The sequence below is a fragment of the Caloenas nicobarica genome, chromosome 34, assembly GCF_036013445.1.
Source record: "Caloenas nicobarica isolate bCalNic1 chromosome 34, bCalNic1.hap1, whole genome shotgun sequence".
NCBI classification, from domain to species: Eukaryota; Metazoa; Chordata; class Aves; order Columbiformes; family Columbidae; genus Caloenas; species Caloenas nicobarica.
This window is the reverse complement of record NC_088278.1, coordinates 400,095-426,817: the sequence shown is the minus strand read 5'-3', so window position 1 is coordinate 426,817 and position 26,723 is coordinate 400,095. Positions and strand designations below refer to the sequence as shown.

Below are 26,723 nucleotides of genomic sequence, written 5' to 3'. Positions count from 1 at the left end.
GAGGGACCCAGGAGTTCAGGAAGGGACCCAGGAGTTCGGGAAGGGACCCAGGAGTTCGGGAGGGACCCAGGAGTTCGGGAGGGACCCAGGAGTTCAGGAAGGGACCCAGGAGTTCGGGAGGGACCCAGGAGTTCGGGGGGACCCAGGAGTTCAGGAAGGGACCCAGGAGTTCGGGAAGGGACCCAGGAGTTCGGGAGGGACCCAGGAGTTCAGGAAGGGACCCAGGAGTTCGGGAGGGACCCAGGAGTTCGGGAGGGACCCAGGAGTTCGGGGGGACCCAGGAGTTCGGGAGGGACCCGCGAGTTTGGGGGGGACCCAGGAGTTCGGGAGGGACCCAGGAGTTCTGAGGGACCCAGGAGTTCGGGGGGGACCCAGGAGTTCCGGGGGGGACCCAGGAGTTCGGGAGGGACCCAGGAGTTCGGGGGGGACCCAGGAGTTCGGGAGGGACCCAGGAGTTCTGAGGGACCCAGGAGTTCGGGAGGGACCCAGGAGTTCAGGAGGGACCCAGGAGTTCAGGAGGGACCCAGGAGTTCGGGAGGGGACCCAGGCGTCCGGGAGGGGACCCAGGAGTTGGATTTGGGGCTGAAATGGGGTGATTTGGGGCTCCCCCGCTCACCTCCAGGCTGTAATCATTGGCGGCCCCGCCCTTGGCCCGAACTCCTGGGTCCTCCCGAACTCCTGGGTCCCCCCGAACTCCTGGGTCCCCCCGGACGCCTGGGTCCCTGCGCCTCCTCCCCAGCGCCCCCCAGAGGGCGGCCCCGCCCCCCAGCAGGAGCCCCCCCAGGGCCCCCAGCGCCCCCGCCAGGGCGGGTGGGGCCGCAAAGGCTGATGGGACAGCGGGGGGGGGGAGGGGGAGGGGTCAGCGGGGGGGACCCAGGCGTCCGGCGGGACCCAGGCGTCCGGGCCCCACCCCCGCTCCCCTCCCCCACCCCCGGTCCCACCTGCAGGGGGCGCTGGAGGCTCCTCCCCCGGCGCCGGCGCCGGCGAATCGCGGGGCAGCGCTGCGGGGGAGGGGACCCAGGCGTCCGGGGGTACTTCCGGGACACGCCCCCTTTGCCCGTGGGTCCCACTTCCGGTTCAGGTCCCCCCCTCCCCCTCCCCCTTCCCCTTCCCCGAGCGCTTCCGGGCTCCACCCGGAAGTTTTCCTGCTCCTGGCGCCCTCACTTCCGGCCCCCAACCCGCAGCCACTTCCGGTCCCGCGCGACACGCCCACTTCCGGTCCCCCTCGTCATTTCCGGTGCCACTTCCTGTTTCCGACCCGATTTCCCGTCCCTCCCCCCCCCGGTTTTCACCGCTTCCGGCTTAACCCCACTTCCTGTTTGAGCCCCACCTCAACGTGACCCCACTTCCGGTTTGTGCACCCCTTCACATCGAGCCGCCACTTCCGGTTTCGCCCCTACTTCCTGTTCGCCGCTGTCCTCCCACTTCCGTTTTGACCCCACTTCCGGTTCCCCCCCAGCCAGTCTGACCCCCCCCCCCGCTTCCTGTTTGCTTCCGGGCCCCGCCCGGCACGTTACCGGAAGTGACGGCGCGGATCCGCGCGGGGGCGCTCTCGCCCCGCTCGTTGCGCGCGCGCACGGTGACGTCATAGGGCGTTTCCGGTCGGAGGCCGCGCAGCGTGAGGGCGGGGCCGGAAACCAGGAGCGCGAGGGGCGGGGCCCCGGGGCCGCTCACGCTGCCGACCGGAAACAGGAAACAGGAAACAGGAAGTGCGTGTGTGTGTGTGTGGTGGGGGACCACCGGAAGTGGCGGAAATTCCCCATTTTTGAGGCAAATTCCCCAATTTTGAATGAAATCCCCCAATTTGGGGGCAAATTCCCACATCTTGGGGCCACATTTCACCGTTTTTGGAATGAAATTGCCTAATTTGGGGGCAAAATTGTCCGTTGGGGGGCAGAAACCCCCCAGTTTTGAGGCCAAATCCCCAATTTTGGGCTGAAATCGCCCATTTTGGGGATGAAATTCCCCATTTTAGGGTGAAACCCCCCAATTTTGGGGGCAATATAATCCATGTTTGGCCAGAAACCTCCCAATTTGGGGGCGAAATCCCCTATTTGGAGGGGGGAACTTCCCCAATTTGGAGCCAAAATCCTGCGATTTGGGCTGAAATCCCCCAATTTTGGAGTGAAATTCCTCCAATTTGGGCCGAAATTCCCGATTTTTGAGGAGGAATGGGGAATTTCAGCCCCAAATGGGGACATTTCACCCCCCCATGAATTTTTGGGGTCCCCCCCAGTTTTGGGGTGCCCTCACCTGACCACGAAGCTTTGGGGGGACCCCCTGGGTTTTGGGGACCCCCCCATGTTTTAGGGACCCCCCCATGTTTTGGGGTCCCCCCCATGTTTTGGGGTCCCCCCCAGTTTTGGGGTGCCCTCACCTGACCAGGAAGCTTTGGGGGGACCCCTTGGGTTTTGGGGACCCCCCCCCAGGTTTTAGGGACCCTCCCCATGTTTTGGGGTCCCCCCCCATGTTTTGGGGTCCCCCCCAGTTTTGGGGTCCCCCCCATGTTTTGGGGTTCCCCCCCATGTTTTGGGGTCCCCCCCAGTTTTGGGGTGCCCTCACCTGACCAGGAAGCTCTGGGGGGACCCCTTGGGTTTTGGGGACCCCCCCCAGGTTTTAGAGACCCTCCCCATGTTTTGGGGTCCCCCCATGTTTTGGGGTCCCCCCTCATGTTTTGGGGTCCCCCCCCAGTTTTGGGGTGCCCTCACCTGACCAGGAAGCTTTGGGGGGACCCCTTGGGTTTTGGGGACCCCCCCCCAGGTTTTAGGGACCCTCCCCATGTTTTGGGGTCCCCCCCCATGTTTTGGGGTCCCCCCCAGTTTTGGGGTGCCCTCACCTGACCAGGAAGCTCTGGGGGGCCCCCCCATGGAAGCCGGGGGTCCAGGCCACGCCCAGCGCTGTGGGGGCGACGCCCGAAACCCGCAGCTCCCGGGGGGGGTCCGGGGGGTCTGGGGGGGGAACAGGGGGGGTCCCAGTTCCTCCCAGTGCCCCCCAGTACCTCCCAGTACTCCCAGTTCCTCCCAGTACTCCCAGTGCCTCCCAGTGCCCAAAGTACCCTCCCAGTGCCCCCCGTCTCTTCCCAGTTCCTCCCAGTTCCTCCCAGTGCCTCCCAGTACTCCCAGTGCCTAAAGTACCTTCCCAGTGCTTCCCGGTGCCCCCCGTCTCCTTCCAGTGCCTCCCAGTGTCCTCCCAGTATCCTCCCAGCGCCTCCCAGTGCATCCCAGTTCCCTCCCAGTGTCTCCTAGTATCCTCCCAGTACCTCCCAATATCCTCCCAGTAGCTCCCAGTTCCTCCCAGTGCCCCCAATGTCCTCCCAGTGCCTCCCAGTGCCCTCCCAGTGTCTCCCATTTCCTCCCAATATCCTCCCAGTACCCTCCCAGTGCCTCCCAGTGCCTCCCAGTTCCCTCCCACTCCCGCCCAGGCCCTCCCAGTTACACCCACTTCCCTCCCAGTACCTCCCGGTGCCCCTCATCTCCTCCCAGTGCTCCCAGTATCCCTCCCAGTTCCACCACCAAATCATCCCAGTACCACCCAACCTCATCCCAGTTCCTCCCAGTACCAAATACTCCCGCCATACTGGTACAAACCACCCCTCCCAGTACAAACGCCACCTCCCAGTCCCACCTACCCCCCCATACCAGTATGAGCACCCCCATCCCAGTCACCCCTCCCAGTACCGGCCAGTTGGAGCTGGAGGTGGCGCCGGACAGTTCCCAGTTGGTTCTGGGCGACGCAGACGAAGGTGCCGAGGGTCCAGTTCAGCTCCTGCTCCCCAGACTGGTCCCAGTTGAGATACTGGTATCGCTGCTGGGGCCTGGACTGGTCCCAGTTGAGGAACTGGGCGCGGAGCCGGGCCCGATCCTGGCTGATGTTGGCCACCGTCAGGATGCTACTGGTCCAGGGGCCCTCGTGCCACTGGTGCTGCTGGAACCTACTGGGGGGACCGGTTCCAGTTGGGACTGGGCTGAACTGGGACTGGGAAGAACTGGGAACGGGTTGGGGGTAGAACTGGGACACAACTGGGATGGACCTGGGGCAGAACTGGGACACAACTGGGGCAAAACTGGGACTGGGGTGGGTCCAGTTGACCCAGTTGGGCCCAGTTTCTCCCAGTTGACCCCAGTTGGGCCCAGTTGACCCGTTTTTCCCGGTTGACCCCGGTTGGGCCAAGTTTGTCCCAGTTGACCACAGTTGGACCCAGTTGGGCCCAGTTGACCCCGGTTTGCCCCGGTTTGTCCCAGTTGACCCCAGTTGGGCCCAGCTGACCCCGGTTGGCCCCAGTTGACCTGTTTTTCCCAGTTGGACCCAGTTGACCAAGGTTGGACCCAGTTTGTCCCAGTTGACCCCAGTTGGGCCCAGCTGACCCCGGTTGGCCCCGGTTGATCTGTTTTTCCCAGTTGGACCCAGTTGACCACAGTTGGACCCAGTTGGGCCCAGTTGACCCCTGTTGACCCAGTTGGACCCAGTTGGCCCCAGCTGACTCCTGTTGACCCCAGTTAGACCCAGTTGGGCCCAGTTGACCCCTGTTGACCCAGTTGGACCCAGTTGGCCCCAGCTGACCCCTGTTGACCCAGTTGGCCCCAGCTGACCCCGGTTGGCTCCAGTTAGTCCCAGGTGAGCCCCGTTGCCCCCAGTTGCCCCCAGTTTGTCCCAGTCAGTCCCAATTGGCCCCAGTTGGCCCCGTTTTGTCCCAGTTGCCCCCAGTTAGCCCCAGTCGGCCCCGGGGTTACCTGTCCTGCAGGGGGCGGCCGTGCTGCTCCCATTGGATGTCCACCCCCGGCACGCCCTGGGCGCGGCACCGCAGCTGCGCCGACTCCGCCCCCGCCGGCACCGCCACCCGCACAGGCCCCGCCCCCGGCCCCGCCCCCGGCTCCACCTCCAGCTCGGGGCCATCTGGGAGGGGGGGCAGGGTTGGGGTGTCAGGGCTCTGATTGGCTCCCCCCGGGAGGTGGGGGGGTCAGGCCCACCCTGGGGTGTCCCCCCAGACTCAGTGTCCCCGTGATTGTCACCCTTGGGTGTCACCATCGGGGGTGTCCCCAACTCGTTGGGCGGCGCCTTCTGGGGTGGCCCCACCCATGGGTGTCTCCATTGGGTGACCCCCACCCATCGATGTCCCCATTGGGTGTCCCCCTCCCTTGATGTCCCCGCCTTGGGTGTCCCCATGTCTCTATTGTCCCCCCCCATAGATATTCCCATTGGGTGTCGCCCACCTTGGGTGTCCCCCACCTTGGGTGTCCCCACTGGGTCTCCCCTCATTGGGTGTCCTCTGTTGGGTGCCACCTCATTGGGTGTCCCCATTGGGTGTCCCCATGTGCCTGTTGTCCCCTCCCTTGATGTCCCCCCTTGGGTGTCCCCCACTGGGTGTCCCTGTTGGTCGTCCCCTTGTCCCTATTGTCCCCCCCCATAGATATTCCCACTGGGTGTCCCCACTGGGTCTCCCCCCATTGGGTGTCCTCTGTTGGGTGCCACCTCATTGGGTGTCCCCATTGGGTGTCCCCCACCTTGCGTGTCCCCACTGGGTCTCCCCTCCCATTGGGTGTCCCCAATGGTTGTGTCCCCCCGCATTGGGTATCCCTTGTTGGGTGCCACCTCATTGGGTGTCCCCATTGGGTGTCTCCACTGGGTGTCCCCATGTCCCTGTTGTCCCCTCCCTTGATGTCCCCCCTTGGGTGTCCCCCACTGGGTGTCCCTGTTGGTCGTCCCCTTGTCCCTATTGTCCCCCCCCATAGATATTCCCACTGGGTGTCCCCACTGGGTCTCCCCCCATTGGGTGTCCTCTGTTGGGTGCCACCTCATTGGGTGTCCCCCTTGGGTGTCCCCCACCTTGCGTGTCCCCACTGGGTCTCCCCTCCCATTGGGTGTCCCCAATGGTTGTGTCCCCCTCATTGGGTATCCCTTGTTGGGTGCCACCTCATTGGGTGTCCCCACTGGGTGTCCCCATGTCCCTGTTGTCCCCTCCCTTGATGTCCCCCCTTGCGTGTCCCCCACTGGGTGTCCTTGTTGGTCGTCCCCTTGTCCCTATTGTCCCCCCCCATAGATATTCCCACTGGGTGTCCCCACTGGGTCTCCCCCCATTGGGTGTCCTCTGTTGGGTGCCACCTCATTGGGTGTCCCCACTGGGTGTCCCCACTGGGTGTCCCCCACCTTGCGTGTCCCCACTGGGTCTCCCCTCCCATTGGGTGTCCCCAATGGTTGTGTCCCCCCTCATTGGGTATCCCCTGTTGGGTGCCACCTCATTGGGTGTCCCCATTGGGTGCCCCTATTGCCCCCCACATTGGGAGTCCCCGCCCCCCAGCTGTCCCCATTGGTTGACCCCACCCACCCAGGGTGTCCCCACCGTGTCCCCCGCCCGGTGACACTCACATCGGACGATGAGCCTGACGATGGCTCTGGCCGGGGGGGGCACCCCCGTGTCCACGTGACACTCGTAGGGTCCCCCCAGGTCCCTCCGCGCCCCCGGAACCCGCAGGCGCCACACGGGGGAGGAGCCTTCGGGGAGCAGCCCCCCCGGGACCCCCTCGCGCCCCTCCCCCACCTGAGGGACACCCACCTTGTCACCCCCAGGGAACCGGCTCCCCATGTCCCCCTGTCCCCATATCTCCCTGTCCCCATGTCCCCATATCCCCCTGTCCCCATATCCCAACGTTCCCATGTCCCATATCCCCCTGTCCCCATGTCACCATGTCCCCATATCCCAATGTCCCCATGTCCCCCTGTCCCCCTGTCCCCATATCCCAATGTCCCCATGTCCCCATGTCCCCCTGTCCCCATATCCCATTGTCCCCATATTCCCATATCTCAATGTCCCCATGTCCCCATGTCCCCCTGTCCCCATATCCCCCTGTCCCCATGTCCCCCTGTCCCCATGTCCCATATCCCCCTGTCCCCATATCCCCATGTCCTCCTGTCCCCATGTCCCCCTGTCCCCATATCCCCATGTCCCCCTGTCCCCATGTCCCCCTGTCCCCATATACCATTGTCCCCATATCCCCATATCTCAATGTCCCCATGTCCCATATCCCCCTGTCCCCATATCTCAATGTCCCCATGTCCCCCTGTCCCCATATCCCCATATCTCAATGTCCCCATGTCCCCCTGTCCCCCTGTCCCCATATCCCCATGTCCCCCTGTCCCCATGTCCCCCTGTCCCCATATCTCAATGTCCCCATGTCCCCCTGTCCCCATATCCCCGTGTCCCCATATCCCCATATCTCAATGTCCCCATGTCCCCCTGTCCCCATATCCCCGTGTCCCCCTGTCCCCATATCTCAATGTCCCCATGTCCCCATATCCCCATATCTCAATGTCCCCCTGTCCCCCTGTCCCCATATCCCCGTGTCCCCCTGTCCCCATGTCCCCCTGTCCCCCTGTCCCCATATCCCCATATCCCCCTGTCCCCCTGTCCCCATGTCCCCCTGTCCCCCTCTCCCCCATCCGTCCGTCCGTCCGTACCAGCCGTCCCCAGGTGACGCTCCCCACGGGCAGGGGGTTCCCGGTCACCTCACACTCCAGCTCCGCTCTGTCCCCCTCGGTCACCACCACGGGGTCGGGGACGCGCACGATGGCCGGGGGGTCTGGGGGGGCAGGGGTCAAGGCCAGGGGTCAAGGGCAGGGGTCAAGGGCAGGGGTCAAGAGCAGGGGTGGAGGGTCCTATAGGGGCTATGGGGTCATATGGGGACAACGAGGCTCAGGACGGCGTGGCTGCTCCCCTCGCTGTTCCGACACCATAGGGATCTATAGGGATCTATAGGGGATCTATAGGGGATCTCTAGGTGCTCACAGTGCACAATAAGGTGCAGGATCCCGTGTCTGGTGCCCTCGCTGTTTGAGCGCCATAGGGATCTATAGGGTCTCTAGGGGCTCTATAGGGATCTCTAGGGTCTACAGGTGACCTAGAGGAGATCTCTAGGGATCTATAGGTGATCTCTAGGTGCTCACAGTGCACAATAACGTGCAGGATCCCATGGCCGCCCCCCTCGCTGTTCCGACACCATAGGGATCTATAGGGTCTATAGGGGCTCTGGGGTGTCTAGGGGCTCTCTAGGGTCTATAGGGGATCTCTAGGGATCTATAGGTGATCTCTAGGTGCTCACAGTGCACAATAACGTGCAGGATCCCATGGCCGCTCCCCTCGCTGTTCTGACACCATAGGGATCTATAGGGTCTATAGGGGGTCTATAGCGATCTGTAGGGTCTATAGGTGACCTATAGGGGATCTCTGGGGATCTATAGGTGATCTCTAGGTGCTCACAGTGCACAATGAGGCTCAGGACCCCGTGGCCGCTGCCCTCGCTGTTCGAACTCCATAGGAATCTATAGGGTCTATAGGGGTTCTGGGGTCTCTAGGGGCTCTCTAGGGTCTATAGGAGATCTCTAGGGCTCTATAGGTGATCTATAGGGTGTCTCTAGGTGCTCACAGTGCACGATGAGGCTCAGGACCCCTTGGCCGCTGCCCTCGCTGTTCGAACTCCATAGGGATCTATAGGGTCTCTAGGGGCTCTGGGGTCTCCAGGGGCTCTCTAGGGTCTATAGGGGATCTCTAGGGCTCTATAGGTGATCTATAGGGTGTCTCTAGGTGCTCGCAGTGCACGATGAGGCTCAGGACCCCGTGGCCGCTGCCCTCGCTGTTCGAACTCCATAGGGATCTATAGGGTCTATAGGGGCTCTGGGGTCTATAGGGGCTCTCTAGGGTCTATAGGGGATCTCTAGGGATCTATAGGTGATCTCTAGGTGCTCACAGTGCACAATAACGTGCAGGATCCCATGGCCGCTCCCCTCGCTGTTCTGACACCATAGGGATCTATAGGGTCTATAGGGGGTCTATAGCGATCTGTAGGGTCTATAGGTGACCTATAGGGGATCTCTGGGGATCTATAGGTGATCTCTAGGTGCTCACAGTGCACAATGAGGCTCAGGACCCCGTGGCCGCTGCCCTCGCTGTTCGAACTCCATAGGAATCTATAGGGTCTATAGGGGTTCTGGGGTCTCTAGGGGCTCTCTAGGGTCTATAGGAGATCTCTAGGGCTCTATAGGTGATCTATAGGGTGTCTCTAGGTGCTCACAGTGCACGATGAGGCTCAGGACCCCGTGGCCGCTGCCCTCGCTGTTCGAACTCCATAGGGATCTATAGGGTCTCTAGGGGCTCTGGGGTCTATAGGGGCTCTCTAGGGTCTATAGGGGATCTCTAGGGCTCTATAGGTGATCTATAGGGTGTCTCTAGGTGCTCACAGTGCACGATGAGGCTTAGGACCCCGTGGCCGCTGCCCTCGCTGTTCGAACTCCATAGGGATCTATAGGGTCTATATGGGCTCTGGGGTCTATAGGGGCTCTCTAGGGTCTATAGGGGATCTCTAGGGCTCTATAGGTGATCTATAGGGTGTCTCTAGGTGCTCACAGTGCACGATGAGGCTCAGGACGGCGTGGCCGCTGCCCTCGCTGTTCCGGCACCCCACCCCGTAGGCGCCGCCGTCGCCGCGCGTCACGTTGGCGATGGCCAGAGCCCAACCGGGGAGGAGGCGGAGCCTGGGGCCTGGGGGCGGGGCCAACTCAGGACACGCCCACTGGGGGGACATGCCCACCGGGGACACACCCCCCTGAACCAGCCCCAGTGATCCCAGTGACCCCCAGTGACCCCCAGTGACCCCAGTGACCCCCAGTGCTCCCAGTGACACCAGTGACCCCAGTGCTCCCAATAACCCTCAGTGACCCCAGTGACCCCAGTGACTCCCAATAAACCTCAGTGACCCCAGTGCTCCCAGTGACCCCAGTGACCCCAGTGCTCCCAATAAACCTCAGTGACCTCAGTGACCCCAGTGACCCCCAGTGATCCCAGTGACCCCCAGTGCTCCCAGTGACCCCAGTGACCCCAGTGCTCCCAATAACCCTCAGTGACCCCAGTGACCCCAGTGACCCCAGTGCTCCCAGTGATCCCAGTGATCCCAGTGACCCCCAGTGCTCCCAGTAACCCCCAGTGACCCCCGTGACCCCCAGTGACCCCAGTGCTCCCAGTGATCCCAGTGACCCCCAGTGCTCCCAGTAACCCCAGTGACCCCAGTGACCCCCAGTGCTCCCAGCGACCCCAGTGACCCCACTGACCCCAGTGATCCCAGTGACCCCAATGATCCCAGTGACCCCAGTGACCCCCAGTGACCCCCAGTGACCCCAGTGCTCCCAGTGACCCCAGTGACCCCCAGTGACCCCCAGTGACCCCAGTGACCCCCAGTGACCCCCAGTGACCACCAGTGCTCCCAGTGACCCCCAGTGATCCCAGTGCTCCCAGTGACCCCCAGTGACCCCAGTCACCCCCAGTCACCCCCAGTGACCCCAGTGACCCCCAGTGCTCCCAGTGACCCCCAGTGACCCCAGTGCTCCCAATAACCCCCAGTGACCCCCAGTGACCCCAGTGCTCCCAATAACCCTCAGTGACCCCAGTGACCCCAGTGACCCCAGTGACCCCAGTGCTTCCAGTAACCCCCAGTGCTCCCAGTGACCCCCATGACCCCCAGTGCTCCCAGTGACCCCCAGTGACCCCCAGTGACCCCAGTGCTCCCAATAACCCTCAGTGACCCCAGTGATCCCAGTGACCCCAGTGACCCCCAGTGACCCCAGTGACCCCAGTGCTCCCAGTGATCCCCAGTGACCCCAGTGACCCCAGTGCTCCCAATAACCCCCGGTGACCCCCGTGACCACCAGTGATCTCAGTAACCCCCAGTGCTCCCAGTGACCCCCAGTAACCCCCAGTGACCCCCAGTGACCCCAGTGCTCCCAATAACCCCCAGTGACCCCCAGTGATCCCAGTAACCCCCAGTGATCCCAGTGACCCCCAGTGCTCCCAGTGACCCCCAGTAACCCCCAGTGACCCCCAGTGACCCCCAGTGCTCCCAGTGACCCCAGTGACCCCCAGTGCTCCCAGTAACCCCCAGTAACCCCAGTGACCCCAGTGACCCCCAGTGCTCCCAGTAACCCCCAGTAACCCCAGTGACCCCAGTGACCCCCAGTGACACCAGTGCTCCCAGCGACCCCAGTGACCCCACTGACCCCAGTGATCCCAGTGACCCCAATGATCCCAGTGACCCCAGTGACCCCCAGTGACCCCCAGTGACCCCAGTGCTCCCAGTGACCCCAGTGACCCCCAGTGACCCCCAGTGACCCCAGTGACCCCCAGTGCTCCCAGTGACCCCCAGTGACCCCAGTGCTCCCAATAACCCTCAGTGAACCCAGTGACCCCAGTGACCCCAGTGACCCCAGTGCTTCCAGTAACCCCCAGTGCTCCCAGTGACCCCCATGACCCCCAGTGCTCCCAGTGACCCCCAGTGACCCCCAGTGACCCCAGTGCTCCCAATAACCCCCAGTGACCCCAGTGATCCCAGCGACCCCAGTGACCCCCAGTGACCCCAGTGCTCCCAGTGACCCCCAGTGACCCCCAGTGACCCCAGCGACCCCAGTGACCCCAGCGACCCCCAGTGCTCCCAGTGACCCCAGTGACACCAGTGACCCTCAGTGCTCCCAGCGACCCCAGTGACCCCCAGTGATCCCAGTAACCCCCAGTGCTCCCAGGGACCCCAGTGACCCCAGTAACCCCCAGTGCTCCCAGTGAACCCCAGTGACCCCAGTGACCCCCAGCGACCCCAGTGACCCCCAGTGATCCCAGTGACCCCCAGTGCTCCCAGTTCCCCTTCCCAGTCCCTCCCTGTCCCTCTCAGTCCCCTCCCAGTGCTCCCAGTGGCCCCTCCCAGTGCTCCCAGTAACCCCCAGTAACCCCAGTGACCCCTCCTAGTGCTCCCAGTTGCCCGTCCCAGTGCTCCCAGTGCCCCCATAGCCCCATCCCAGTGCTCCCAGTAACCCCCAGTACCCCCAGTGACCCCTCCCAGTGCTCCCAGTTCTCCCTCCCAGTTCTCCCAGTTCCCCCTCCCAGTCCCTTCCAGGCCCTTCCAGTCCCTCCCAGTGCCCTCCCAGTGCTCCCGGTTCCCCCTCCCAGTGCTCCCAGTGCTCCCAGTTCCCCCTCCCAATCCCCACCCAGTGCTCCCAGTTCCCCCTCCCAGTGCTCCCAGTGCTCCCAGTTGCCCCTCCCAGTGCTCCCAGTGCTCCCAGTGCTCCTAGTTCCCCCTCCCAGTCCCCACCCAGTGCTCCCAGTTCCCCCTCCCAGTGCTCCCAGTTGCCCATTCCAGTGCTCCCAGTGCTCCCAGTTCCCCCTCCCAGTGCCCCCAGTGCTCCCAGTTCCCCCTCCCAGTGCTCCCAGTGCTCCCAGTGCTCCCAGTTCCCCCTCCCAATCCCCACCCAGTGCTCCCAGTTCCCCCTCCCAGTGCTCCCAGTGCTCCCAGTTCCCCCTCCCAGTTCTCCCAGTTGCCCATTCCAGTGCTCCCAGTGCTCCCAGTTCCCCCTCCCAGTGCTCCCAGTGCTCCCGGCTCCCCCTCCCAGTGCTCCCAGTGCTCCCAGTGCTCCCAGTGCTCCCAGTGCTCCCAGTCTCACCAGTGCGCAGGGCGTGGCCGTGCCGGCTCCACTCGCAGCTCTCGGGGGGGGGATGGGCGACCACGCCCAGCGGCAGCTCCGCCCCTCCCCCCTCCCTGGCCACCACCGACCCCCCCGATACCTGCGGGGGGTCTGGGGACACCAGTTACAACCAGTATAAACCAGTACACCCCAGCGACACACGCCGAGCCCTCCCAGTCACCCCAGTGCCCCCCGCCCTGGTGTTTCCCAGTATATCCCAGTCCCTCTCAGTATATCCCAGTTATTCCCAGCCCCTCCCAGTATGTCCCAGTCTATCCCAGTATCTCCCGGTTCCCTCCCAGTATATCCCAGTCCCTCCCAGTCTCTACCAGTCCCTCCCAGTCACCCCCCAGTTCCCTCTCAGTCCCCCCCATTCCCACCCAATCCCTTCCCAGTATATCCCAGTCCCCTCCCAGTCCCTCCAGTCCCCTCCCAGTATCTCCCAGTCCCTCCCAGTTCCCTCCCAGTTCCCTCCCAGTATCTCCCAGTCCCTCCCAGTCCCTCCAGTCCCCTCCCAGTATCTCCCAGTCCCTCCCAGTCTCTCCCAGTCTCTCCCAGTGGCTCCCAGTGCTCACGGCGCACGCTCAGGGTGTGGGCGGCGCTGACGGCCACGCCCAGGCTGGGGCTGGTGGCCTCGCAGGTGACGCGCTGGCCCTGGTCCTCAAGGGCCACCAGGAGCCGCAAGCGGGAGCCGACGGTGACACCGCCAAAGGGGGCGGGGACAGGAGGGAGGGGCTGCCCGGGGACCCTGGGGACAGGGGGACATTGGGGGGACATGGGGACATTGCGGGGGATATGGGGACGGGGGACATTGGGGACATTTGTGGGAATGGGGACATGTGGACATTGGGGCCATTGGGGGGGATATGGGGATAATGGGGACAGGGGGACATTGGGGACATTGGAGGGAATGGGGCCATTGGGGGGGATATAGGGACACGGGGCCATTGGGGCCATTGGGGGGGGATATGGGGACAGGGGGACATCGGGGACATTGGGGGGAATGGGGACATATGGACGTTGGGGCCATTGCGGGGGATATGGGGATAATGGGGACAGGGGGTCATTGGGGACATTGGGGGGGATATGGGGACAGGGGGACATCGGGGACATTGGGGGGAATGGGGACATATGGACGTTGGGGCCATTGCGGGGGATATGGGGATAATGGGGACAGGGGGACATTGGGGACATTGGGGGGGATATGGGGACAGGTGGACATTGGGGCCGTTGGGGGGATATGGGGACACGGGGACATTGGGGACATTGGGGGGAATGGGGACATGTGGACATTGGGGCCATTGGGGGGGATATGGGGATAATGGGGACGGGGGACATTGGGGACATTGCGGGGGATATGGGGACGGGGGACATTGGGGACATTGGGGGGAATGGGGACATGTGGACATTGGGGCCATTGGGGGGGATATGGGGATAATGGGGACAGGGGGACATTGGGGACATTGGGGGGGATATGGGGACGGGGGACATTGGGGACATTGGGGGGAATGGGGACATGTGGACATTGGGGCCATTGGGGGGGATATGGGGATAATGGGGACGGGGGACATTGGGGACATTGGGGGGGATATGGGGACAGGGGACATTGGGGACATTGCGGGGAATGGGGACAGGTGGACATTGGGGACATTGGGGGGATATGGGGACACGGGGACATTGTGGGGAATGGGGACATGTGGACATTGGGGACATTGGGGGGGATATGGGGATAATGGGGACAGGGGGACATTGGGGACATTGGGGGGGATATGGGGATAATGGGGACAGGGGGACATTGGGGGGAATGGGGCCATTGGGGGGGATATAGGGACACGGGGACATTGGGGCCATTGGGGGGGATATGGGGACAGGGAGACATCGGGGACATTGCGGGGAATGGGGACATATGGACGTTGGGGCCATTGCGGGGGATATGGGGATAATGGGGACAGGGGGACATTGGGGACATTGGGGGGGATATGGGGACGGGGGACATTGGGGACATTGGGGGGATATGGGGATAATGGGGACAGGGGGACATTGGGGACATTGGGGGGAATGGGGACATGTGGACATTGGGGCCATTGGGGGTGATATGGGGATAATGGGGACGGGGGACATTGGGGACATTGGGGGGGATATGGGGACAGGGGACATTGGGGACATTGCGGGGAATGGGGACAGGTGGACATTGGGGACATTGGGGGGATATGGGGACACGGGGACATTGTGGGGTATGGGGACATGTGGACATTGGGGCCATTGGGGGGGATATGGGGATAATGGGGACAGGGGGACATTGGGGGGAATGGGGCCATTGGGGGGGATATAGGGACACGGGGACATTGGGGCATTGGGGGGGATATGGGAACAGGGGGACATCGGGGACATTGGGGGGAATGGGGACATATGGACGTTGGGGCCATTGCGGGGGATATGGGGATAATGGGGACAGGGGGTCATTGGGGACATTGGGGGGGATATGGGGACAGGGGACATTGGGGACATTGGGGGGAATGGGGACATGTGGACATTGGGGCCATTGGGGGGGATATGGGGATAATGGGGACGGGGGACATTGGGGACATTGGGGGGGATATGGGGACAGGGGACATTGGGGACATTGCGGGGAATGGGGACAGGTGGACATTGGGGACATTGGGGGGATATGGGGACACGGGGACATTGTGGGGAATGGGGACATGTGGACATTGGGGCCATTGGGGGGGATATGGGGATAATGGGGACAAGGGGACATTGGGGACATTGGGGGGAATGGGGACATTGGGGGGGATATGGGGATAATGGGGACAGGGGGACATTGGGGACATTGGGGGGAATGGGGACATATGGACATTGGGGCCATTGGGGGGGATATGGGGATAATGGGGACAGGGGGACATTGGGGACATTGGGGGGGATATGGGGACAGGGGACATTGGGGACATTGGGGGGAATGGGGACATATGGACATTGGGGCCATTGGGGGGGATATGGGGATAATGGGGACAGGGGGTCATTGGGGACATTGGGGACACTGCGGGGAATGGGGCCATTGGGGGGGATATAGGGACACGGGGACATTGAGGCCATTGGGGGGGATATGGGGACAGGGCGACATTGGGGACATTGCGGGGGATATGGGGATAATGGGGACAGGGGGACATTGGGGACATTGCGGGGAATGGGGCCATTGGGGGGGATATAGGGACATGGGGACATTGTGGGGAATGGGGACATGTGGACATTGGGGCCATTGGGGGGGATATGGGGATAATGGGGACGGGGGGACATTGGGGACATTGGGGACACTGCGGGGAATGGGGACATTGGGGGGGATACTGGGGTAATGGGGACAAGGGGACATTGGGGCCATTGGGGGGGATATGGGGACAGGGGGACATTGGGGACATTGGGGGGGACACTGGGATAATGGGGACGGGGGGACAGTATGGGGGACATGGGGACAGGGGGACATGGGGACAGGGGGACAATGGGGACACGGGGGACCCACGGGTGTCCCTGGCGCAGCCAGCGGAGGGCGGGGCCGGGGTGGGCGGGGCCGGCCAGGCAGGTGAGCTGGAGGGCGTGGCCGGGCCGGACGTCCCGCGGGGACGACGAGATCGTCACCGACACCGGGGGGACTGGGGACACCGGGGGACATCGGGGGAAAACCGGGGGACAACGTCACCGCAGGGCTTCCCCAACGGCCCCCATGGCCATGGCCACCCCAAGGTCCCATATGGTCACCCCAAGGTCCCCCATGGCCATTGTCACCTCAATGTCCCCCCAAGGTCCCCCATGGCCGTTGTCACCCCAAGGTCCCTCCATGGTCACTCCAAGGTCCCCCATGGCCATTGTCACCCCAAGGTCTCCCCATGGTCACCCCAAGATCCCCCATGGCCATTGTCACCCCAAGGTCCCATATGGTCACCCCAAGGTCCCCCATGGCCATTGTCACCTCAATGTCCCCCCATGGTCACCCCAAGGTCCCCCATGGCCATTGTCACCTCAATGTCCCCCCATTGTCACCCCAAGGTCCCCCATGGCCATTGTCACCCCAAGGTCCCTCCATGGTCACCCCAAGGCCACCCCATGGTCACCCCAAGGTCTCCCCATGGTCACCCCGAGATCCCCCATGGCCATTGTCACCCCAAGGTCCCCCATGGCCATTGTCACCCCAATGTCCCACCAAGGTCCCCCATGGCCATTGTCACCCCAAGGTCCCATATGGTCACCCCAAGGTCCCCCATGGCCATTGTCACCTCAATGTCCCCCCATGGCCACCCCAAGGCCACCATCCCCTCAAGTGTCCCCAAGGCCACCTCATGGTGTCCCCACGACCACCCAAGGCCACCATTAACTCCAGTGTCCCCAAGGCCACCGACACCCCAAGGTTCCCCCAAGGCCACCTCCTGGTGTCCCCAAGGTGTCCCCACGGTGTCCCCTCCCCCGCTCACAGAGGACGCGCAGGCGGGTGCTGGCAGGGGAGGGGCCGCCCCCGCTGGCCTGGCAGCTGTAGGTGGCACCGTTGTCACCGGGTGTCACCGTCACCAGCAGCTCCCGCGACGTCACCGATCCCCCGGACACCTGGGTCCCCTCCTTCAGCGGCCGCCCGTCCTGATGGGGGGACCCAGGAGTTCGGGAGGGGACCCAAGAGATCAACAAGGGGACCCAGGAGTTCGGGAGGGGACCCAGGAGTTCGGGAGGGGACCCAGGAGTTCGGGAGGGACCCAGGAGTTCAGAAGGGACCCAGGAGTCCTGGAGGGGACCCAGGAGTTCGGGAGGGGACCCAGGAGTCCTGGAATGGACCCAGGAGTTCGGGAGGCACCCAGGAGTTCGGGAGGGGACCCAGGAGTCCTGGAGGGGACCCAGGCATTCAGGAGGGGACCCAGGAGTTCAGAAGGGACCCAGGAGTTCGGGAGGGACCCAGGAGTTCGGGAGGGGACCCAGGAGTTCAGAAGGGACCCAGGAGTTCGGGAGGGACCCAGGAGTTCGGGAGGGGACCCAGGAGTCCTGGAATGGACCCAGGAATTCAGGAGGGACCCAGGAGTTCGGGAGGGGACCCAGGAGTTCGGGAGGGACCCAGGAGTTCGGGAGGGGACCCAGGAGTTCGGGAGGGGACCCAGGAGTTCGGGAGGGGACCCAGGAGTTCGGGAGGGACCCAGGAGTTCGGGAGGGACCCAGGAGTTCGGGAGGGGACCCAGGAGTTCAGGAGGGACCCAGGAGTTCGAGGAGGACCCAGGAGTTCGGGAGGGGACCCAGGAGTTCGGGAGGGACCCAGGAGTTCGGGAGGGGACCCAGGAGTTCGGGAGGGGACCCAGGAGTCCTGGAATGGACCCAGGAATTCGGGAGGGACCCAGGAGTTCGAGGAGGACCCAGGAGTTCGGGAGGGGACCCAGGAGTTCGGGAGGGGACCCAGGAGTTCGGGAGGGGACCCAGAAATTCGGGAGGGACCCAGGAGTTCGGGAGGGGACCCAGGAGTTCGGGAGGGACCCAGGAGTTCGAGGAGGACCCAGGAGTTCGGGAGGGGACCCAGGAGTTCGGGAGGGGACCCAGGAGTTCGGGAGGGGACCCAGGAGTCCTGGAGCGACTCAGCAGTTCGGGAGGGGACCCAGGAGTTCGGGAGGGGACCCAGGAGTTCGGGAGGGACCCAGGAGTTCGGGAGGGGACCCAGGAGTTCGGGGGGGGACCCAGGAGTTCGGGGTGGGGCTGGGTGGGGTCTGGCCCCTCCCCCACCTTGCTCCAGGTGAGGCGGGGGGCGGGGTGCCCCCCCCGCGCGTGGCAGCGCAGCCGCAGCCGCGTCCCCACGCGCAACGTGGCGTTGGGGGGAGGGGCGTCGAGCCACAGCTGCCGGGGGGGGTCTGGGGGAGGGGGCGTGGTCAGGGGAGGCCACGCCCACTGCCCCCCACAGGCCCCGCCCACGAGGTGCCGTTGGTGGGAGGGGCCTCGAGCCACAGCGCCAGGAGTTCGGGGGGGGACCCAGGAGTTCGGGGAGGGACCCAGGAGTTCGGGGGGGGACCCAGGAGTTCGGGGAGGGACCCAGGAGTTCGGGGGGGGAGCCAGGAGTTCGGGGCGTCCCTCCCAGTCCCTCCCAGTCCCTCTCAGTCCCCTCCCAGTCTCTCCCAGTCCCTCCCATTTCCAACCCCAGTCCCCCCCAGTTCCTCCCAGTTCCCCCCAGTTCCCCCCATTAACACTCCCAGTCCCTCCCATTCCCCTCCCATTCCCCTCCCAGTCCCTCCCAGTCCCCCCCATTAACCCTCCCAGTTCCCTCCCAGTCCCCCCCATTAACCCTCCCAGTTCCCTCCCAGTCCCCCCTAGTCCCTCCCATTCCCCTCCCACTCCCCTCCCAGTCCCCCCATGAACCCTCCCAGCGCTCCCAGTCCCTCCCAGTGCTCCCAGTCCCCTCCCAGTTCTTCCCATTCCCCTCCCATTCCCCTCCCATTCCCCTCCCAGTCCCTCCCAGTCCCCCCCAGTCCCCCCCAGTCCCCCCCAGTTCCCCCCAGTCCCTCCCACTCCCCTCCCACTCCCCTCCCACTCCCCTCCCAGTCCCCCCCAGTCCCCCCCAGTCCCTCCCAGTCCCTCCCATTAACCCTCCCATTCACTCTCCCAGTCCCCCCCAGTCCCCCCCATTCCCGTCCCACTCCCCTCCCACTCCCCCCCAGTCCCCCCCAGTCCCTCCCAGTCCCTCCCAGTCCCCCCAATTAACCCTCCCACTCCCCTCCCACTCCCTCCCAGTCCCTCCCAGTCCCTCCCAGTTCCCCCGTTGACCCTCCCAGTCCCTCCCAGTCCCTCCCAGTCCCTCCCAGTCCCCCCCAGTCCCTCCCAGTTCCCCCCCAGTCCCCCCCAGTCCCTCCCAGTTCCCCCCCAGTCCCCCCCAGTTCCCCCCCAGTCCCCCCCAGTCCCTCCCAGTTCCCCCCAGTCCCTCCCAGTCCCTCCCATTAACCCTCCCATTCACCCTCCCAGTCCCTCCCATTCCTTTCCAGTCCCCCCAATTAACCCTCCCACTCCCCTCCCAGTCCCCCCCAGTTCCCCCCAGTCCCTCCCAGTCCCTCCCATTAACCCTCCCATTCCCCCCCCAGTCCCCCCCAGTCCCTCCCAGTCCCTCCCAGTCCCTCCCATTAACCCTCCCATTCACCCTCCCAGTCCCCCCAGTCCCCCCCAGTCCCCCCAGTCCCCCCAGTCCCTCCCATTCCCCCCCCAGTCCCTCCCATTCCCCTCCCATTCCCCCCCCAGTCCCTCCCAGTCCCCCCCAGTCCCTCCCAGTCCCCCCAGTCCCCCCAGTCCCCCCAGTCCCCCCGGCCCCTCCCGGCGCTCACGGCTCACGCTCAGGACGGCGCTGGCGCTGCGGGGCCCCGGCCCGCCCGCGCTCTCCGCCTCGCACTCCAGGGGGCGCCCGTGGTCGCGGCCCCGCCCCCGCAGCGTCACGTTGGATTGCGTCACCACGCCCCGCCCCTCGGCCTGGGGACACCAGTGCGGACCAGTACGGACCAGTACGGACCAGTGTGACATTGGATTGCGTCACCACGCCCCGCCCTTCGGCCTGGGGACACCAGTGCGGACCAGTACGGACCAGTTCGGACCAGTGTGACATTGGATTGCGTCACCACGCCCCGCCCCTCGGCCTGGGGACACCGGTGCGGACCAGTACGGACCAGTACGGACCAGTACGGACCAGTGTGACATTGGATTGCGTCACCACACCCCGCCCCTCGGCCTGGGGACACCGGTGCGGACCAGTACGGACCAGTACGGACCAGTACGGACCAGTGTGACATTGGATTGCGTCACCACACCCCGCCCCTCGGCCTGGGGACACCGGTGCGGACCAGTACGGACCAGTATGGACCAGTGTGACATTGGGTTATGCCATGGAGTCCCACCTGGGGACACCAGTACGGACCAGTACGGACCAGTACGGACCAGTATGGACCAGTGTGACATTGGGTAATGTCATGGAGTCCCGCCTAGGGACACCAGTACGGACCAGTGCGACATTGGGTTATGCCATGGAGTCCCACCTGGGGACACCAGTACGGACCAGTACGGACCAGTACGGACCAGTGTGACATTGGATTGCGTCACCACGCCCCGCCCCTCGGCCTGGGGACACCAGTGCGGACCAGTACGGACCAGTACGGACCAGTGTGACATTGGGTAATGTCATGGAGTCCCGCCTAGGGACACCAGTACGGACCAGTACGGACCAGTACGGACCAGTGTGACATTGGATTGCGTCACCACACCCCGCCCCTCGGCCTGCGGGCACCAGTACGGACCAGTACGGACCAGTACGGACCAGTGTGACATTGGATTGCGTCACCACGCCCCGCCCCTCGGCCTGGGGACACCAGTACGGACCAGTACGGACCAGTACGGACCAGTATGGACCAGTGCGACATTGGGTTATGCCATGGAGTCCCACCTGGGGACACCAGTACGGACCAGTATGGACCAGTACGGACCAGTGTGACATTGGGTAATGTCATGGAGTCCCGCCTAGGGACACCAGTACGGACCAGTACGGACCAGTACGGACCAGTGTGACATTGGATTGCGTCACCACACCCCGCCCCTCGGCCTGGGGACACCAGTGCGGACCAGTACGGACCAGTACGGACCAGTGTGACATTGGATTGCGTCACTACGCCCCGCCCCTCGGCCTGCGGACACCAGTATGGACCAGTATAGGCCAGTACGGACCAGTGTGATGCTGGATTGTGTCACTGAACCCCTGCCTGGGGACACCAGTATGGACCAGTATGGACCAGTACGGACCAGTGTGATGTTGGATTGCATCACTGAGCCCCATCTGGGGACACCAGTATGGACCAGTATGAACCAGTGTGACCACAGTTCCTTCTCAGCTCCCCCCAGTTGCTTCCCAGTATAGCCCAGTTTCCCCCAGTGCCTCCCAGTCCACACCTACTCACTCCCAGTCCCTCCCAGTGTCTCCCATTACCCCCCTCAAGTCGCTCCCAGTCCCTCCCAGTTCATCCCAGTATACCCCAGTGCCCTCCCAGTGCTCTCTAATCCCCTATCAGTTCCGTCCCAGTTCCCCCCAGTCCCTCCCAGTTCCCCCCAATTCCCTCCCAGTTACCCCAGTTCCCTCCCAGTTACCCCAATTCCCCCCCAGTCCCTCCCAGTTCCCCCCACTCCCCTCCCAGTTCCCCCCAGTCCCTCCCAGTTCCCCCCAATTCCCTCCCAGTTACCCCAGTTCCCTCCCAGTTACCCCAATTCCCCCCCAGTCCCTCCCAGTTCCCCCCACTCCCCTCCCAGTTCCCCCCAATTCCCTCCCAGTTACCCCAGTTCCCTCCCAGTTCCCTCTCAGTCCCTCCCAGTCCCTCCCAGTCCCCCCCAGTCCCTCGTACTGGGATGTGGGCGGTGTCACTGGGGACCAGTTCTTGCCCCCCCAGCCACCAGCGCAGCCGCACTGGGGGGTTACTGGGAGCACTGGTGCACGACAGCGTCAGCGTCGCGTTCTCGGCCACCGACGGCGTCCCCGAGATCGTCACCTCGGCCGGCGGGTCTGCGCACCAGTATGGACCAGTATGGACCAGTACACACCAGTATGGACCAGTACACACCAGTATGGACCAGTACAGACCAGTATGGACTAGCATGGACTGATATGGACCAGTACAGACTGGTATGGACTAGCACAGACCAGTATGGACTAGCACAGACCAGTATGGACCAGTACGGATCAGTACCAACATGTATGGACCAGTACAGATCAGTACCGACATGTATAGACCAGTATGGACCAGTACAGACCGGTATGGACTAGCATAGACCAGTACAGATCAGTACCGACATGTATGGCCCAGTACAGATCAGTATGGACCAGTATAGACCAGTATGGACCAGTATAGACCAGTATGGACATGTATGCAGCGGTATGGACCAGTACAGACCGGTATGGCCCAGTACAGATCAGTATGGACCAGTACAGACCAGTATGGACCAGTATGGACCAGTACAGACCAGTATAGATCCGTACGGACCGGTATGGACCAGTATGGACAGGTACAGACCAGTATGGGCTCCCAGTCCAACGCAGAGCTCTCAGTCCAGCCTCCCAGTGCCTCCCAGTACAACTCTGCCCTCCCACTTTGGGCTCCCAGTATCTCCCAGTGCACCCAGTTTGTGCTCCCAGTCTCCCCCAGTGGTCCCAGTCCCCTGTCCCAGTGCTCCCAGTACCTCCCAGTGCTCCCAGCCCCCTATCGCAGTGCTCCCAGTGCCTCCCTGTACAACTTTGCCCTCCCAGTTTGGGCTCCCAGTCTCCCCCAGTGCTCCCAGCCCCCCCGTCCCAGTGCCTCCCAGTATCTCCCAGTGCCTCCCAGTGCTCCCAGCCCCCCGTCCCAGTGCCTCCCAGTATCTCCCAGTGCTCCCAATGCCTCCCAGTGCCTCCCAGCCCCCCGTCCCAGTATCTCCCAGTATCTCCCAGTATTTCCCAGTGCCTCCCAGTGCTCCCGGTATCTCCCAGTGCCTCCCAGTGCTCCCAGCCCCCCGTCCCAGTGCTTCCCAGTATCTCCCAGTATTTCCCAGTGCCTCCCAGTGCTCCCGGTATCTCCCAGTGCCTCCCAGTGCTCCCAGCCCCCCGTCCCAGTGCTTCCCAGTATCTCCCAGTATCTCCCAGTGCTCCCAGTATCTCCCAGTGCCTCCCAGTGCCTCCCAGCCCCCCGTCCCAGTGCCTCCCAGTATCTCCCAGTATTTCCCAGTGCCTCCCAGTGCTCCCAGTATCTCCCAGTGCCTCCCAGTGCTCCCAGCCCCCCGTCCCAGTGCCCCCCAGTATCTCCCAGTATCTCCCAGTGCCTCCCAGTGCCTCCCAGTATCTCCCAGTGCCTCCCAGACCCCCGTCCCAGTGCCTCCCAGTGCCTCCCAGTATCTCCCAGTGCCTCCCAGTATCTCCCAGTATCTCCCAGTGCCTGCCAGTGCCTCCCAGTATCTCTCAGTGCCTCCCAGTATCTCCCAGCCCCCCGTCCCAGTGCTCCCAGTATCTCCCAGTATCTCCCAGTGCCTCCCAGCCCGCCGTCCCAGTGTCTCCCAGTGCCTCCCAGTATCTCCCAGCCCCCCGTCCCAGTGCTCCCAGTATCTCCCAGTGCCTCCCAGTATCTCCCAGCCCCCCGTCACAGTGCCTCCCAATATCTCCCAGGCCCCCGTCCCAGTGCTCCCAGTGCCTCCCAGTATCTCCCAGTGCCTCCCAGCCCCCCGTCCCAGTGCCTCCCAGTATCTCCCAGTGCTCCCAGTTGCTCCCAGTGCTCACAGGTGACGCTGAGCGTGACGCTGGCGCTGCCCCCTGCAGGCCCGGCGGGGGACTGGGCGTGGCAGCGCAGGGTGACCCCGTCGTCCCCCGGGGTCACGGTCAAGGTCAAACGGCTCCGGGTCACCCGGGGGGGACCCTCGGTCACCCAGGAACCCGCCAGGGGGACCCCGGCCTGGGAAACGGGGCAGGGGGCGGGGTCAGGGATTGGGGGCGGGGTCAGGGATTGGGGGGCGGGGTCAGGGATGGGGGGGCGGGGTCAGGGATTGGGGGCGGGGTCAGGGATTGGGGGCGGGGTCTGGGATTGGGGGGCGGGGTCAGGGATTGGGGCGGGGTCAGGGATTGGGGCGGGGTCAGGGATTGGGGGCGGGGTCGGGGATTGGGGGGCGGGGTCGGGGATTGGGGGAGGGGTCGGGGATTGGGGGCGGGGTCAGGGATTGGGGGCGGGGTCAGGGATTAGGGGGCGGGGTCAGGGATTGGGGGCGGGGTCAGGGATTGGGGGCGGGGTCAGGGATTGGGGGACGGGGTCAGGGATTGGGGCGGGGTCAGGGATTGGGGGACGGGGTCAGGGATTGGGGGACGGGGTCAGGGATTGGGGGCGGGGTCAGGGATTGGGGGACGGGGTCAGGGATTGGGGCGGGGTCAGGGATTGGGGGCGGGGTCAGGGATTGGGGGCGGGGTCAGGGATTGGGGGCGGGGTCAGGATTGGGGGCGGGGTCAGGGATTGGGGGCGGGGTCAGGGGTTGGGGGCGGGGTCAGGGATTGGGGGCGGGGTCAGGATTGGGGGCGGGGTCAGGGATTGGGGGCGGGGTCAGGGATTGGGGGCAGGGTCAGGGGTTGGGGGCGGGGTCAGGGATTGGGGGCGGGGTCAGGGATTGGGGGCGGGGTCAGGGATTGGGGGCGGGGTCAGGGACTGGGGGGCGGGGTCAGGGATTGGGGGCGGGGTCGGGGATTGGGGGCGGGGTCAGGGATTGGGGGCGGGGTCGGGGATTGGGGGCGGGGTCAGGGATTGGGGGCGGGGTCAGGGATTGGGGGCGGGGTCAGGGATTGGGGGCGGGGTCAGGGATTGGGGCGGGGTCAGGGATTGGGGGCGGGGTCAGGGATTGGGGGCGGGGTCAGGGATTGGGGCGGGGTCAGGGATTGGGGCGGGGTCAGGGGTTGGGGGCGGGGTCAGGGATTGGGGGCGGGGTCAGGGATTGGGGGCGGGGTCAGGGATTGGGGGCGGGGTCAGTGATTGGGGGCGGGGTCAGGGATTGGGGGCGGGGTCAGGGATTAGGGGGCGGGGTCAGGGACCAACCTTGGTGTTGGGGGCGGGGTCAAGGATTAGGTCAGGGACCCACCCAGTCCCCTGTCCCAGTGCTCCCAGTTCCCTCCCAGTTCCCCATCCCAGTGCTCCCAGTGCATCATCCCAGTGCTCCCAGTTCCCCATCCCAGTGCTCCCAGTGCCCCCAGTTCCCTGTCCCAGTGCTCCCAGTGCCCCCAGTTCCCCATCCCAGTGCTCCCAGTGCTCCCAGTGCCCCCAGTTCCCCATCCCAGTGCTCCCAGTGCTCCCAGTTCCCTGTCCCAGTGCCCCCAGTGCCCCCAGTTCCCTGTCCCAGTGCCCCCAGTATCTTGCCCCAGTGCTCCCAGTGCCCCCAGTTCCCCATCCCAGTGCTCCCAGTGCCCCCAGTTCCCTGTCCCAGTGCCCCCAGTGCCCCCAGTTCCCTGTCCCAGTGCCCCCAGTTCCCCATCCCAGTGCTCCCAGTGCCCCCAGTTCCCCATCCCAGTGCCCCCAGTTCCCCATCCCAGTGCTCCCAGTGCCCCCAGTTCCCTGTCCCAGTGCTCCCAGTGCCCCCAGTTCCCCATCCCAGTGCTCCCAGTGGCCCCAGTTCCCTGTCCCAGTGCTCCCAGTGCCCCCAGTTCCCCATCCCAGTGCTCTTAGTGCCCCCGGTTCTCCATCCCAGTGCTCCCAGTGCCCCCAGTTCCCCATCCCAGTGCTCCCAGTGTTCCCAGTTCCCTGTCCCAGTGCTCCCAGTGCTCCCAGTTCCCTGTCCCAGTGCCCCCAGTGCCCCCAGTTCCCTGTCCCAGTGCCCCCAGTATCTTGCCCCAGTGCTCCCAGTGCCCCCAGTTCCCCATCCCAGTGCTCCCAGTGCCCCCAGTTCCCTGTCCCAGTGCCCCCAGTTCCCCATCCCAGTGCTCCCAGTGCCCCCAGTTCCCTGTCCCAGTGCCCCCAGTTCCCCATCCCAGTGCTCCCAGTGCCCCCAGTTCCCCATCCCAGTGCTCCCAGTGCCCCCAGTGCATCATCCCAGTGCCCCCAGTTCCCCATCCCAGTGCTCCCAGTGACCCCAGTTCCCTGTCCCAGTGCTCCCAGTGCCCCCAGTTCCCCATCCCAGTGCTCCCAGTGCCCCCAGTTCCCTGTCCCAGTGCTCCCAGTGCCCCTGGTTCTCCATCCCAGTGCTCCCAGTGCTCCCAGTTCCCCATCCCAGTGCTCCCAGTGCCCCCAGTTCCCTGTCCCAGTGCCCCCAGTATCTTGCCCCAGTGCTCCCAGTGCCCCCAGTGCCCCATCCCAGTGCTCCCGGTGCCCCCAGTTCCCCATCCCAGTGCTCCCAGTGCCCCCAGTGCATCATCCCAGTGCCCCCAGTTCCCCATCCCAGTGCTCCCAGTGCTCCCAGTTCCCCATCCCAGTGCTCCCAGTGCCCCCAGTACCTTGTCCCAGTGCAGACTGGGGGGCGGGTTCCCCCCCCGGCTCACACAGACCAGTCGCAGCGTCTCCCCAGCCCTCACCTGGGGCGACTCCAGCCCCTCGATACTGGGGGGACTGGGGGGAACTGGGGGAACTGGTCAAACTGGGTGGAACTGGGAGAGCCCAGAGGCGCCACAGGGGAGGACTGGGGGGCACTGGGAGGAACTGGGAGAGCCCAGAGGCACCACAGCGGGGGACTGGGGGGCACTGGGAGGAACTGGGAGGGCACTGGGGCTCCACGGGAGG

The 26,723-nt window shown here is 64.6% G+C and overlaps 1 protein-coding gene across 1 annotated transcript in view; it reads right to left on the bottom strand.

Annotated features, from left to right (window-relative positions):
• The window catches only part of NPHS1 (NPHS1 adhesion molecule, nephrin), a 34,428-nt gene that overhangs the window by 2,397 nt on the left and 5,308 nt on the right, over positions 1-26,723 (bottom strand). The window contains exons 5-22 of the mRNA XM_065654587.1: positions 26,441-26,562; positions 23,759-23,930; positions 21,861-22,018; positions 19,809-19,950; positions 18,229-18,353; positions 16,950-17,109; positions 16,004-16,133; positions 13,065-13,237; positions 12,469-12,600; positions 9,395-9,529; positions 7,453-7,574; positions 6,364-6,535; positions 4,731-4,893; positions 3,678-3,934; positions 2,837-2,948; positions 1,518-1,675; positions 942-1,001; positions 617-825 (exon numbers count right to left, since the gene is read on the bottom strand). Of these exons, the coding sequence (XP_065510659.1) occupies positions 617-825; positions 942-1,001; positions 1,518-1,675; positions 2,837-2,948; positions 3,678-3,934; positions 4,731-4,893; positions 6,364-6,535; positions 7,453-7,574; positions 9,395-9,529; positions 12,469-12,600; positions 13,065-13,237; positions 16,004-16,133; positions 16,950-17,109; positions 18,229-18,353; positions 19,809-19,950; positions 21,861-22,018; positions 23,759-23,930; positions 26,441-26,562 (2,702 nt within the window). The remainder of the gene's footprint in view (positions 1-616; positions 826-941; positions 1,002-1,517; positions 1,676-2,836; positions 2,949-3,677; positions 3,935-4,730; positions 4,894-6,363; positions 6,536-7,452; positions 7,575-9,394; positions 9,530-12,468; positions 12,601-13,064; positions 13,238-16,003; positions 16,134-16,949; positions 17,110-18,228; positions 18,354-19,808; positions 19,951-21,860; positions 22,019-23,758; positions 23,931-26,440; positions 26,563-26,723) is intronic.